Source organism: Peromyscus eremicus, chromosome 6 (assembly GCF_949786415.1).
Source record: "Peromyscus eremicus chromosome 6, PerEre_H2_v1, whole genome shotgun sequence".
Classification (NCBI taxonomy): Eukaryota; Metazoa; Chordata; class Mammalia; order Rodentia; family Cricetidae; genus Peromyscus; species Peromyscus eremicus.
The window spans coordinates 100,870,325-100,885,001 of record NC_081421.1 but is presented as its reverse complement, the minus strand read 5'-3'; the positions used below and the strand labels follow the sequence as shown (position 1 = coordinate 100,885,001).

The 14,677-nt window shown below is 43.9% G+C and overlaps 1 protein-coding gene across 1 annotated transcript in view; it reads left to right on the top strand.

Annotated features, from left to right (window-relative positions):
- Egf (epidermal growth factor) overlaps positions 1-13,578 on the top strand; it is a 79,296-nt gene extending 65,718 nt beyond the window's left edge. Inside the window, exons 19-24 of the mRNA XM_059266223.1 lie at positions 529-651; positions 2,104-2,248; positions 6,986-7,153; positions 8,383-8,500; positions 10,562-10,667; positions 13,268-13,578. Coding sequence (XP_059122206.1) covers positions 529-651; positions 2,104-2,248; positions 6,986-7,153; positions 8,383-8,500; positions 10,562-10,667; positions 13,268-13,515 — 908 coding nt within the window. The 3' untranslated portion in view covers positions 13,516-13,578. The remainder of the gene's footprint in view (positions 1-528; positions 652-2,103; positions 2,249-6,985; positions 7,154-8,382; positions 8,501-10,561; positions 10,668-13,267) is intronic.
- The last annotated feature ends 1,099 nt before the right edge of the window (positions 13,579-14,677 follow it).

Genomic DNA, 14,677 nt, shown 5'->3' with positions numbered 1-14,677 from the left:
AGTGGCCTGTAGGAGACACGGGATGCTGGAATACGGCGGGGCAGCTCTCCTTCTGGTAATTTAGTACAGACACGGCAGGACCTGTAGTAGCAGCCGTAGGACAAAGGCTGGCGGCAGGGCTAAGGAAGGGCTTATTAATTTGTACACTCGTGTTTAGGAAAGTGTCGTACTTGATATGCCATTTATACTAATAGATGAGCATCTGGCTGCAGAAGTGAAGCCTGAGCTTTTGGATATGACATGCTGATTGCCGGACGTGCTTCACTGACCTCTGGCCTGGACAAGTCTTTCCTTCCAAGAGGGACGGTAATCCTGTCGGGGGCCTAGAATCCCTGACTAGGTGTGCAGCCATGGACACAGTGATCTTTATTTCCAGCGTTCATGACAGTACCCCTAAAATGCACAGGGCCCCGGAACATGAGGTACCACGTGGTGAAGAAGCCCCTTCTAGACTGCTGGACTCTGTGGTTCCATAACCGCGCTCACTTCTCAGCATTCCCCTTCTCTTCTCACTTATTCCTCCTGCAGACATCGATGAGTGCCAGCAGGGGGCGCACAGCTGCGGCCAGAATGCCAGCTGCACCAACACGGAGGGAGGCTACAACTGCACCTGCGCGGGCCGCCCATCCGCGCCTGGACTGGCTTGCCCTGGTAGGTGGATGGGTGGTCCGGGTCAACCGGGAGGAACTTGGTCCAGGAAATCCTGATTGCCTTGGGAGTTCTAGAAATCATGGTTGGAGAGCTGGATTTCATCAGGAGGTTGATGCTGGGCTGCAGAACTTGTTGATTTCACAGCATCTGTAATAAGCCTATTATTATTATTATTATTACTCACAGTCCAGTATAGGTGGTTCTCCCTAACTCTGCGACTACTTTCCCATTGGTTGATTGTTCTCAGGGGCTGTGGGAAAAACTTTGCTGGGCGAGGCAGGTCAAGACCATATCTGGACTTGTAATAGTATATTTTGTTTATTTCAGTACATAACAAATGTTAAGACTTTCAGAGATAACCTGTATAAAATTTTACATCTACTTAAATTTTGGTACTAAATCTTAAAAATTTAGTGTGTATTTTACACACACAGCACACCTCCGTATGGACTACAGGCCATGGTACGATGTTGCCCAGCTCAGGGAACCGCTAGCGACTTTTCAGTGGCATGGGACTATAATGGGGGCAGAGCCACTTTCAAGGATGTTTGTTTGTTTGTTTGAGACAGGGTTTTTCTGTATAACAGCCCAGGCAGTCCTGGAACTTGCTTTGTAGACTAGGCTGGCCTTGAACTCACAGAGAGCCAACTGCCCCTGTCTCCCCAGTGCAGGATTAAAGGCGTGCGCCAAGGATTACTTTCAAGGATTTTTAAGTTGCTTTTTTAAAGTCAGTATGTCCTGACGTGAATTAACAACCCAGCCGGCTTTTGTTTCTTTTAAACAGTCCCCACTGCTGACTTTCACTTCATAAACCACACCACCTGCACCCACCAGAGAAGCTGGGTTCTCCAAGGCCCTGGCAGCCAGGAGAGGACTCTTGTCCTCTCCGTTCTGCAGGAAGTTCTTGCTTGCCTGGGTTCTGGCTTCTGTAATGAATTGTTTTTTCCTCAGATACTTTCCTCCATTTAAAAGGTATTGAAGATAGGTAGGGTGTCTGGTGCCTGCAATCCTAGTAGTTGGGAGGCTGAGGCAGGGGGATTGCCATGAGTTTGAGGACAGCTGAGCTGCTGAGAGACCCTGCCTCACTCAAAAAAGAAGGAAAGATAAAAAAGACAGGAAAACACCCCAATGCCTTCCCTTTAAGAGGTAAGAAACTATTCAAAACCAGGAGGCTTTTCCTCTTTGACTTCCCTCCATTACGGTAACATTTTCTTCCCATCAGTCTCGGGTCTGAGAGGGTCCCCAGAGCATTTCAGATTGAGGGGTACCCCTCCTTTCCTTGCCTCTAGTGTGCTTTATATCTGATAGCCCAGGTCCAGAGAAGGAAGGGCTTGGCTTCTCGGCGCCTGACCCACGGCTTGCTTAGGAAGGTGGACCTTATGACCCCCGATACTTACGCTGTAAGTTGTTCATAGAAACTCAAAATAAAAGTCATGTCTTTGACTCTTTCAGGCTCTACCTCACCCCCTACCCCTGGGGAAGATGGCCAACATATGGTCAGAAATAGTAACCCAGGATGCCCCCCATCACATGACGGATACTGCCTGCATGATGGTGTGTGCATGTATGTTGAAGCAGTGGACAGCTATGTATGCAAGTAAGTCAGGAACCTTTCCAATGGCACAGGAGAATATTGTGATCCATGACGTTCAGGAAGTCTGTAATATTTGTACAGAGGAGGTTTTTCTATCGGAAGTGGTGACTTTCTTTTTACTTAAGTACCTTGATGAATACAGTCTGCAGATTCAGGTCCTTGTTCAACATGAAGAAGGCAGATTTGTAGGAAATTTACTAAAACCAGCTTAGCTTCAGCCAGATTCTAGATTTATAAAAATGTTGCACCTAATGGTCTGGAGAGATGGCTCAGCAGTTAAGAGCACTGGCTGCTCTTCCAGAGGACCTGGGTTCAACTCTCAGCACCCAGTGGCAGCTCACAGCTGTCTACAACTCCAATTCTAGCAGATCTGACACCTTCACACCAATGCACATAAAATAAATAAAAAGAAAACCAAAACCAAACCAAACCAACAAACAAACTAAAAAAAAAAAAAAATGTTGCACCTACTCATACTGGACTTATTGCCTCTGATGTTTAAAGCTGAAAAAAGTTTCCTCTTCTTCCTAGTAGTCCATTTTTCATTGTGGTCCTGGTAGCAGCAGCTGGGCATGAAACAGCTGCTGTTTGCTCCCTTTTAGCTCCCCTGAGCATGATGGCAGGCCAAGTTTTGACCTGAAGAGGTTCTGAAGACCTAGAACTCGGAGACACTCTCACAGAGCTCACACAGAGGACCTTTCCTGTGTGGTAAAGGCCACATGTGGGGCTGGGGAGAAGGGTGAGTCAGCAAGGAAGGGGGCCTTAGTTCAGATCTCTGGAACCCATATAAAAAGGCAAGTGGGGCAATGTGAGCTTTGTCCCCGGAACTGAGAGGTGGGGACAGGAGGGTCCCCGGCACTTGCTGCATCAGTGAGCTCCAGGGTCAATGAGAGACTGTGTCTCTGAATAGAAGGTGGAAGGTCTGGACAGGATCATTGGATGAAACCTCTCCCCACCAAGTCCGGAACCTGAGTTCAATCCTTGAGACCCACATGGTGGAAGGAGAGAAGAGTCATGCAAGTTGTCTTCTGACCTGCACACATGCTCTGTGGCATCTATGTACCCATACACACACACACACACACACACACACACACCACACACACACACACACACACACACACACACACACACACACGCACGCACACGCACACACACATACATACATATGTACACACACACATATACATACATACACACACACACATACACACACACACATACACACACACACACATATATACACATACACACATATACATACGTACACACACATATACATATAGACACACACATACACACACACACATACACACATACATATGTACACACACACACACATACATATGTACACACACACACACATACACACACACATATACATATGTACACACACACACCTACACCCATGCACCCATACACACATACATACAAATAAGTAAATAATAGTTTTTAAGAGGTGGAGAGCAAAAGGAAGACACCTGAAGCCTATTTCTGGTCTCCATATGTACCTGCTTGTACACCTACATACATAACCCACACACAGAGAAACCCAAATATGCAGTATCTAATTCAGGGCTACATTTTACTTTTAATGAATTTCGTATGTTCAAAACAATGTGAGGGAATGGATATATATGCAAAATACACAGTCTCCCATGGCTGGGCCTGAGATCCTCCTGAGCAGATGATATGGGCTTAAACAATTTTGTAACTTTTGTTAATAATAATTAAAAAGAGTTTAAATTACTGGAAAAAGAAGGAGCTATATGCTTTGACAGAATATATATATATATATATATATATGTATACATATATATATATATATATATATATATATATATATATATATATATATATATGGTCTTACATTAAAAATCATCCCAGCATGACAAAAACTATGAAAATGTTTGGAAATATTAGTAAAAATGACTCAATTCCAGTAGAGTTCTGCTTTCAAGTTCATATTTACACACTGTGATTTTTCTAACTCAATTCTTTTAAGTATACCATAATAAATTCTAATTAATAGTCTTTATTGTTAGCAATCAAATTGTTTTTATCTACACACTTTATCCTATTCTACCAAATACGAAATTCTTAAACTGAGTGACTAGTTGATGGTCTGTGGTGTATTTCCTCCATGGTAGTTAACTTTAGGTCCCCAAATCACTATTTCAATGTGAAGGGTGCCAGTGTATTGGAATAATGCAGTTTTCGTTTTAATCTGATTCTGATGATTCCTCAACACACCTTTCTCTTTATCATTAAGTCCCTATGAAAGCATCATCTTTCTCTGGTTATGTTTTAAACACAAGTTACTCCAAAATGACAGTTAAGCTAAGGCTGGGCAAAGGCATAGGAGCACACCTGTAATCCCAGCCCTTGGGAAGCAGTAGTAGGAGAATCAGGAGTTCTAGGCCATTCTTAGCTACATAGTTATTGAAGGCCAGCCTGGGTCACAGGAGACCATTTTAAATAAACAAACAAAGGATGACACATTAAGGACCAAAAGCAGTGTTTCAAATCGCTGGTGTTCACAGTCGTTGTACCATAACTTTATTGTGAGTTGGTTTTATAAAAATGTGGTTTAACGGGTTTCCATGTGTCCTGTCAACCTCCCTTACATCGTATTAATTCCGCAGTAACAAACAGACCTCAGGCAGTACCTGTCAGTGCAGCTTTATCAGGAACACTTCACTGTCTTTCTGCACAGAGCCGCTCCTGAAGGCTCTTCTTTCCTTGGTGGGAGCAAGATGCCGAGCCCAGGCCCGGTGATATACGGGGGAGTGAGGCCCGAAGCATCCATGTGCACTGGCTCCCTGTGACTTCGCTGGCCTGGTTGCTTGGGACATTCCAACCTCTTGAGCTCAGAGGAAAGCCTTCATTCTTTCTGGTTTGACTTTGGCCAAACATCCTTCTAGCACGTCTTTTTCAGAGCAACCCCCCCTCCCCCCAACACACACACACAGCAGGGTTGTGAAGTTTCCTGAGGACAGGTCCGGCTGGAGAATGCTCTGCCGTTTCTCATGGATTCATGACTATAAGAATGCTGTACCCTTACTTGGTCTAGAGTGACCTTGTATTGTTTGGCCACGCAAACTCAGACTTATTTGGCCCAGGGAACCTTTTTGTTTGTTTGTTTGTTTGTTTTTGTTTAGCCAAACTAATTAATAATTCAAATAATCCAAAAGACTCATGGCTCTGCCCAGCCTCTTGTAAATGGCTGACTGTGCTGGGCTTTGAGAGGCTCCCTATCAAAGCTCGCCTGGCTCTGTTAGGACCACTGGCCAGTTGACACATTCCTCAAGACCCCAGATCACTTTGAATTGCATATGGAGTCTATTAACATCCAACAGTTTAAAACATGGCTGCTAGGGGTTGCCACTAAGGAGCTGTAACCCAAATGAGCTAGAATTAAAATAGACCCCATGAAACCTGGATAACCTTTATGCCTCCACGGCGGCTTCTGCCATCTCTTGTGTGGCCAGTTCTAGAACGATTATCTTCCAGAGGTGTGTGGAACAGAAAGCCTTGTTGTAAGCAACACAATGTAAGTGTACTAGAGAGCTGGGCTTTGATATCTGAGAACCTTGTGAGGCAGAGGTGCCCATCATTAGCTGTGTGACCTCATGCAAATTATTCATTGCTGAGCCTGTTTCCTTACCTGTCAAATAGGGGGCATCTACCAAAAATAATGAGGTAAAAAATAGTGAGTGAAAACAGTGTATAGGATGATACCAGTCATAGGTGATTAATAATTATTGTTCCTTGTCTCCCCTCCTCAGAAAGTGACTTTCCACTTTCTTTTAATGGGCAAAAGGTAGAACTAGAACTAGGGAATAGACTCCAGATCTTCTGGAAATTTCAAGTGTTTTCCCATGCTGTATCTTCCCACCAGAGCTGCTGGTTTTATTTCTGTGTTTTCTTTCCTTCAGCCCTTCTAGAATAAAGTGTGGACATAGATGGGTTGATAGCAGATCGGGGGCTAAGAGAAGGAGATTTTAATAGGATTTCTCTTTTTTAAGTTAATTCTAATGTGAAGAAAATGCAGTTGTTTCTCTGAGCTCTGGTTTCTAGAAACAAGCATTTCCAGTAGATGGCAGCCTTGCTTCACTTACCTCATAATTAAAACAATTTCAATGCACAGTAAGGTGTTTCTAGGCAAATGGTCCCTTGCCCTCAAAATAGCTATTTTTCTTGTGCCGCTATTTTTTTTTTTTTTTTACATTTTCTCTTGGGCTAATGGTGAGCTTTACAAAAAGCGAGCGGTCCCTCCATAGCCTAAGCTCCACTCCCGTCCAGAGCCTGCATGCACTCTTCTATTACAGCCTGGTGTTCAACAAGGCTCTCTCTGCCTTCTAGTGCTTTCCTTTGGCCTATGACCGCTGCAGTCTGGCCAATCATTTGTTTCCAGGTTTCTCCTGGCTCTTCGGGCAGACTCACTTTGTGATGGTTTAGAAAGGGTGTCTTCAGAGAGTTTATCTTTAGTCAGTGTCCTGTGATGCCTCATAGAGACTACACAAATAACTCCCCATCGCCCTAAAGACAGAGAAAAGAGGAAAGTCTCTCGGTGTTAACATTGTCATTGTTGATGTATGATTCGTAGTGCTTTTAGCTCACATCTCAGGCTCACAAAACTGAATCTAGAAAGGTGAAGGATGAGAGACAACACATATCGAATTTGTAGGTACCAGGTGCCGGGGTCTCTGTTGACTTCTGCTTGTGTGTCATGGACAGCTGTATCGTTGGCTATGTTGGGGAGCGATGTCAGCACCGAGACTTGAGATGGTGGGAGCTGCGCCATGCTGGCCACGGGCAGGAGCGCGACATTGCCGTGGTGACTGTCTGTGTGGTTGCGCTCGTCCTGCTGCTCCTCTTGGGGATCTGGGGGACTCACTACTACAGGTAATCCTTCCTTTTCCATGGAACTTGATGCCCTCTTTGCTAAACCCTTCCCAGGGAATGACTACTTCCTTGGGATGAACTTGAGCAAAATACTTACTGTAATACAATACAAAAGCCTGACTTTGCTACACATGCCTTTAATCCCAGCACTCAGGAAGCAGAGGCAGGCTGATCTCTGTGAGTTCAAGGCCAGCCTGGTGAGTTTCAGGACAGCCGGGGCTATACAGAGAAACCCTGTCTCAAAAAACAAAACAAAACAAAACAAACTTAAGTTTATGTATGATGTAATTATTTTTTGTTTGTTCGATATGTTAATACATGTGACTTAATATTTTTCAGAAATCTGGATTTTTTTTTTAAGATAAAATCTTGCTATATAGCCTGGGCTAGCCTCAAACTCAAGATTCTCTGGCCTCAGCCTCCCAGGTGCTGTGACTTCACACCACTTCAACAAGCCTGCCTGACCAGCGGCATGTATGGATTGGAAGCTAATGGCTAGTGCATGGTGGTTTTTGAGCTGCAGACTCCCGTATTCCTAATAACAACAGTGAGGAAGGGACCAAAGAAAGGACTCAGTCAGTACAGGGTTTGCCGAACAAGCTTGAGGACCTGAGTTAAATCCTCAGCACCTATATTTGAAAACATACGGTAGAATAAAGCAGGGTGCAGCTGGGTACCTGTAATCCCAGCACTGGGGAGATAGAAACAGGATCCCTGGGGCTTGATAACTAGCCAGGCTAGCCGAATTGGCAACCTTCAAGCTCACTAGAGACCCCATTTCAAATAAGAGGTACGGCAATTGAGAAAGATGTACAGTGTCTACTTCTGATCTCCACATGAGGGGACACTTCCATACAGGTGCACACACGAAAGCATCAGACACATAGATACACAGACACACAGACACACACACACACACACACACACACACACACACACACACACACACACGATAAGAACTGTTTCTTGACAAAAGAGCTTCTTAGAACTCTTTCTTGAGAATGCAATGCACCAGAGTTGTTTAAGTCCTGTGGACATCTCCGTGGCTGTTTACTTAACAATGCTGCCCCCACCCCCAGAACTGCTTAGTGGCCTCGGGTTTTCAGCTATGTGCTTGACTACATATGCACCATCTATAGATCTAATCCAACAAAATAGTTCCCCCAGGGATTGGGATGAGTCTTTCGTTTTTCTTTTGAGATTGTCTCTGTTTTTTGGCTTTATCTCAGGACTCGGAAGCAGCCATTGGAAACCGCAAAGAACCCTTATGAAGAGTCAAGCAGAAGTATGAGTGGTGATGGGCCTGACCCCAGCAGGGCTGGGACATCATCTTGCCCCCAACCTTGGGTAATGTTATCAAAGTACATGAAGCTAAGAATTGGCTTGATAAGAATCACTGTTCCTTGTCCTCTTTCTCCATGCCTTTCAGAGAAACTGAACTCCATTCTAGCTGCCTGCTGGTCTCAACATGTATCTTTTAGCCTTATTAGCATCCAGCCAGTCTTCAGCAACTACTTTGACTGAAGTAACTCTGGACCTCTGTTCCTCCTCAGTGTAGCTTTTCAAAGATGCTAAGATGTTTAGCTCCACCTTCATAAATGCTGTAAGCATGTGACTTAGGACCTCTCTCTAGGCAGAGCTCAGTGCTTTGAGGGCGCGTGACTTGGTGGACTGCTGAATTACCTGCATTGCCCTTGACAGGCTAGAAAGGTATAGAGTGCAAGTTTAATTCATCTCATTTAAATCACAGGGAAGAATGAGAAATGGTTTCTTCATGTGTCTCTTTTAAATACATAAAAATAAATCAAAACTCCACGCTGTGGTGGTGAACAGCTTGTGGGCTCCAAGCTGCATTCGGAAGCCCAGCCTGCTGAGCATCGTCCTCCCAGCTGTCATAACTGCCGTCCACACCAACTGCTGCCGCACACGTCAGAGGGAGCTGGGGAGAGCCGAGTTCCCAAACCTGGCAGCAGAAATCAATCTGCTCCCCTCAGCTGCCTTCCCTTGCAGCCAGAGTCCTGGAGTCTGTGTGCTTCTGGCAGGGAGGCACACGGTTGGAAAATCTGCAGTGCACTTCTTGACGGGAGCCAGAAATAACAAACCTATGCCCTTACACAGCAGGCCATTGTATTGATTCTGCAAGAGACCTTTAATGAGGAGGAGACAAAGGGTGATGAGGTTGTGGGAAATAGAAAGAGAGAAAACAGAGCACAGCTCCTGAGAGTCACCTCCATCCCCGGCATCTCTGTCCCTGTTCCCTCATTGGCTCTCCTTGTTAAGCCTCCCTACACTTCTCTTGATGAGAAGGATAGGTACAGAAAATATTTTCCTATGCCTTTTACTCTGAATTCTAGATCTTTCCTGTGGAGGGCTCCTTTCTGAACCACACAGTCAGTCCAAGCCTTGGAGAATCCTTTCACCTGATTATTTATTGACAAGGAAGCACTTCGCCAGCTTGCATCCTGTATCCCAGAGCATGGCACACTTGTATTCTTCCTTTGTCTGTTTGATTTCTTTTCATATCTAACCTGTCTGGCCTGAGTGCAGGCCGGTCAGCTCTGCTCAGCCTGCATTGCAAGTGTGCTGTCAGTCTGGACAGAGCAAACAATGACAAAATGACCGTTTGTTGAGTTAAGAGAAATGCTGCAGTGGTGACCTGGGCCTCCCTCTTAGCACTCTGGCTCCTAAGCTGCTCAACCACGAGGAAACCGCTGAAAAATAGTAGTTACGCTATTGGTTATTAGTACTTACTGGTGACCCGAATTACTTAGGACTTGATAGTATGCTTAAATGAATTCTGTATAGCTATAGGCTGTACATACATACACGTGGCATTATTTGTCTGGCCGATGGGCAGTACTTGTGATACCTATGGATGCTTGTACTATTTGCAGCAAAACAGTAGCCTCCAGGGATCCAAGATTCGTAACTGAAGACTCCAGAATCATGACAGATTCTTCAGTAAAGATAGCTGTGTACCCTGATAGAAATGAATGCAAGGTTTCCAGTTAATACTGGAATCTCTCTGGGCGAGAGAGGTAGTTCAGCAGTTAGGATCACTGGCTACTCTTCCAGAGGACTGTGATCTGATTCCCAGCATTTATATGGTGGCTCGTAACCGTCTGTAACTCCAGTTCCAGGGAATCCAGTGCCCTCTTCTGGGCTCCATGAGCATCGGGCATGCACATAATGCACAGATATAAATGTAGTCAAAACACTCATACACACAGTAAAATAATTTAAGAAAAAAATTAAAGTGGACTCTCTCATTAGTCAAAGACAACTTGACAAGGCCTTTCTTCCCATTTTTGCCTTCATTGAGTATGTGTGAGAAGCTGCAGCTTAAAGCTTAGTGAGGTGACTTGTGAATTACAGCAGTATACCCTTTCTCCCTTTTCTTTTCTGCAGTTTGTGGTCCTAGAGGAACACCAAGACCCCAAGAACAGGAGTCTCTCTGTAGCTGGCACAAATGGCCCCACAGTTGATACCGGCCTGTCTTCCAACCTGCAGCCTGGTGAGTAGTTATCTTTACCTTGATCTGGAATGTTTCCCAATGAGAAGTGTCAGATAGTCACAACAAGACCGTTAGCATTGTCCGAGCTGAGTGAGTACTAGGTGGTTCTGACATGCCATGTGGTTTAGAGAAATGCATTTGACTGCACTTCCCCCTTATGTGAAGATTCTGTCTACTCCAACCCCAGGCACACTGCAGTCTGCTAGGTCGTTCCGAGTGAGTACACAGGACTCAGCCCCTTCCTGTGAGCTGGGTAGGGCTGCAGGCCAGACCAGTTGCTGTAAGCATAGCTTTCCTGGAGGTGGAAATGGTTCTCCAAAAACAGGTCCCTTGTGCTGGTGGGAGTGTTCCTACTGATGGAAGTTGAGCCAGGCATTGTCATGGGGAGGTCAGAATATTCTGGGCTTGTGGGGGGCTAGCCCCCAGCTAGACTCTTGGCTGTCTGAAAGTCCAGCCAGGCACTAAAGGACCATGAAATCGAGCCAAGCTCTCAGGCTCTCCCAAACTCCATCTGCTTCGTGTAGAAATGGAGTCGCACATCCTTTGATATCATCCTTTTACCAGGACTTGTATTATGATATGTCTCTTGGGTTCGGGTCTCAGATATCATTGTGCTTTTTACAACCCAGAGGGCACTGCTGAACATGCTTTTGTGTCATAAGCCTTTGGAAAGGCAAAGGGGACCTTTGAGCCAACACAGACAGTTCCTCTGCTAAGGGCAGGAGCCAGTTGAGTCTCAGTGCTACTTCCATCTTCTGATATTTCCTGTCACGCATGTCACCATACCCCCTCTTCCGATTTTCAATAGAAACAACATAGGGTCTTACTATGGAAAACTCATTCTAAATTTCCATTTTGAACGTGTTCTGCTCTATAACCCAGAATACTGAATTCAGTAAAAAATTTTACTGCCTAATTTGAGCAAGACCAGTATATTAAGGCACATTAAGGAATTGAATAAAAACTGTACTGAATGGTTTATCTTAGTAACTGTTGCCTGTATACTTCTAAAATTTAGTATTTCCAATAGTTGCCTAGGTGGTGGGGTTGCCAGTACTGTTAGCAGGTAAAAGACTGCTTTATAGTTACTCCTTTTCTTTGAGCAACTAAAAGCACATCGTTCCTTTTGGAGATAATCTGCTTAGGAGGAACATGTGCTACAATGTTACAACTTAATCCAAAGCTCAAAGATTTAACAGAAATGTGGTTATACCAGAAAGAAAAAAATGAAGGATTCATATGGTTAGGACTATATTCCAAGATGGGTTAAAACTGTGGTTTGCAACCTGTGGGTCATGACCCCTTTGGGGGGTCAAACAATCTTTCCAAAGGGGTCACCTAAGACTATTTGTATATCAAATATTTGCATTACAATTCATAGCAGTAGCAAAATTACAGGTATGAAATAGCAACGAAAATAACTGTATATTTGGGGGGTCACCACAGCATGAGAAACTATTTGAAATGGTCACAACATTAGGAAGGCAGAGAACTACTGTGTTAGAACATTTTCATTTTTATCCACTCTACAGTAAATGCATTGATCCATTTTCATTTGTTTCTTGTGTGAGGGATCCAGTCTCCTATCATGTGTCTGTCACTCGTAGATATTTGCAGTGAAAATGCACACGGGTTGGGTGCGGAGGGAGAGTGAGAAGGAGTTGAAAGTTAGTTTTGGCTCTGAACCAGTGTGCTCTCTGTTCCTAGAAAGGCATGGTACCAGTGGTTGACCCAGAGCCATCTTCTTTGACCCCAGCCAGTGCCAAGGGGCAAGGGTTAAGTGAAGAGCATTGTGTTGAGGAAAAGTTGGTCATGAGGGAAGGAAAGGTGTTTCAAATCTGAACTTTGTTCTAAGACGTTTACAGTCTAGATGTGGAGCTATAACTGTAGTTAGAGTTTTCCTGCCTGGCCCAGTCAGGACAAATCTCTGTCACCTACCAGTCCTACAGCCGCTCAGACCCAACCAAGTAAACACAGAGACTTATATTGCTTACAAATTGTATGGCCGTGCCAGGCTTCTTGCTAACTCTTCTTATATCTTAAGTTAATCCATTTCTATAAATCTATACCTTGCCACGTGGCTCGTGGCTTACCGGCATCTTCACATGCTGTTTGTCATGGTGGTGGCTGGCAGTGACTCCTCCCACCTTCCTGTTCTCTCAGTTCTCCTCTCTGTTAGTCCCGCCTATACTTCCTGCTTGGCCACTGGCCAATCAGTGTTTTATTTATTGACCAATCAGAGCATTTGACATACAGACCATCCCACAGCATAGAACAAACACAGAGAAGCCAGAGAATACTATCAGCTCTTTGGATCATCTCAACCAACTAAGACTATGCTAATTTTAAAAACTGAGTCCCACATAGGTTAAGAATGTGTCCTTTGTTTCTCATGTTTTATGTCTATTATCCTCTGACTATTACAAGGATCTCTTTTGCTAGACATTGTAAACAATGAAATCTCCTCCTCTCCCCCACCTCCTCCTGTTCCTCTTCTCCCTCCATCTCCTCCATCTCCTCCTCTGCATCTATCTATCTCCTCTCTCCTCTTCCCCCTTTCATCCTTCTCTCTTGTCCTCCCTTCCATCTTCTTTGAATAGGGTCAGTGCATCTGACTTTGTGGAGACAGAAGCCCCACATATATGGACCGGGCACAGGGCAAAGCTGTTGGAACCCCCCACCAAGTGACAAAGTTCCCCAGGAAATGGAGGGAAACGCCCACTTACCCTCCTACAAGGAATGGCCTCTCGCTGTGGGGGTTGAGAAGCTTCATTCTCTCCAGTCAGCTAATGGATTGTGTCAACAAAGGGCCCCAGGTCTACCACACCAGACAGAGCCAATTCAGTGAGAACTGGAAGTAGACAGATGGTAAAAGAACAAACCAGGCCGATAGACGGGATGTTTTCTTTATAAAGTAGATTTGGTACTCCAATCTCTATGGCTAATCACCACTCAGCATCCTGAACATAGCTCCATAGCTGCGATTTTTGCTTCTTCCTTCAAGCAGTCCCACTGACGACTTCCAAAAGAAGAGTCAAGAAATCATTAGAAACCAAAGTCAAGACATTCACACGTCGTAAGCTGTGTCTTCTTCAATAGATTTTTTTTTTTGTTCCTCTCCTTGTTCCTTAGAAGAAATGGGTTAAAGCAGGTGATCACACGTTTTGTTGATTGCAAAGTAATTTGTATGATCTACACAAAAGCCTTAGCCCAATCCCATAAAATGGTTGGAACATTGTAACTATTGCTGAGATATACTATACGAATTTAATTCACTATTAATTTAATTCACTATGGCCCATGCTCATAATTTTGCCTTCTGAATTGTGATAAATTAGTGAAAATAATTGTAACTAAGAATCTGATTTACTCAGAATTAGATCATTTATTTTTTATACTTTAAAATATGTGAATGAAAATATTTAATTTTAAAAACATTTCCTAAGAGGCATCAGTGTTTCTTAATCATTAGCGTCTTTTCCTTTTGTCAAATGGAAATTTACCCAGTGAAAATGGTAAATTCTAGTGTTTGCATAGAATTTTTTACTTGTTTTAAGATATGAGATTGTAAACAAATTGCTTGATTTGTTTTCATCGATTTCTTCCAATTAAATAAAATCACCCTAAAAATCAGCATTTTATTATATATTTGATGACGTTATAGTTTGAGCTGAACCAACGTGATTCACTAGACTTGTCATCGTAAAGAAAATTGAACCAGCTCTGCTGCTATAAAGCATCAGATCCTAAAGCATGGATCCTGATGGTGCATCTTCCTTATAGCCAAAGTGTTGCTAATACAGAGGATGCAGGGTCCATACTGTGGCATGGACAGTTTGGAGCTTTGGTTACCCAGGTTTTCAAACTGGACATGATGTAGAAATCAATCTGTGTAAACATTTGAGGATGGGATGACTTCAGGTTTGAGGCTCTCAGTTAATTCTTCAGTATGACACTTTCATCTGGCCAGTTTAGGTTTGTTCTGAATTCAGTCTTGCTTCTATTGACAA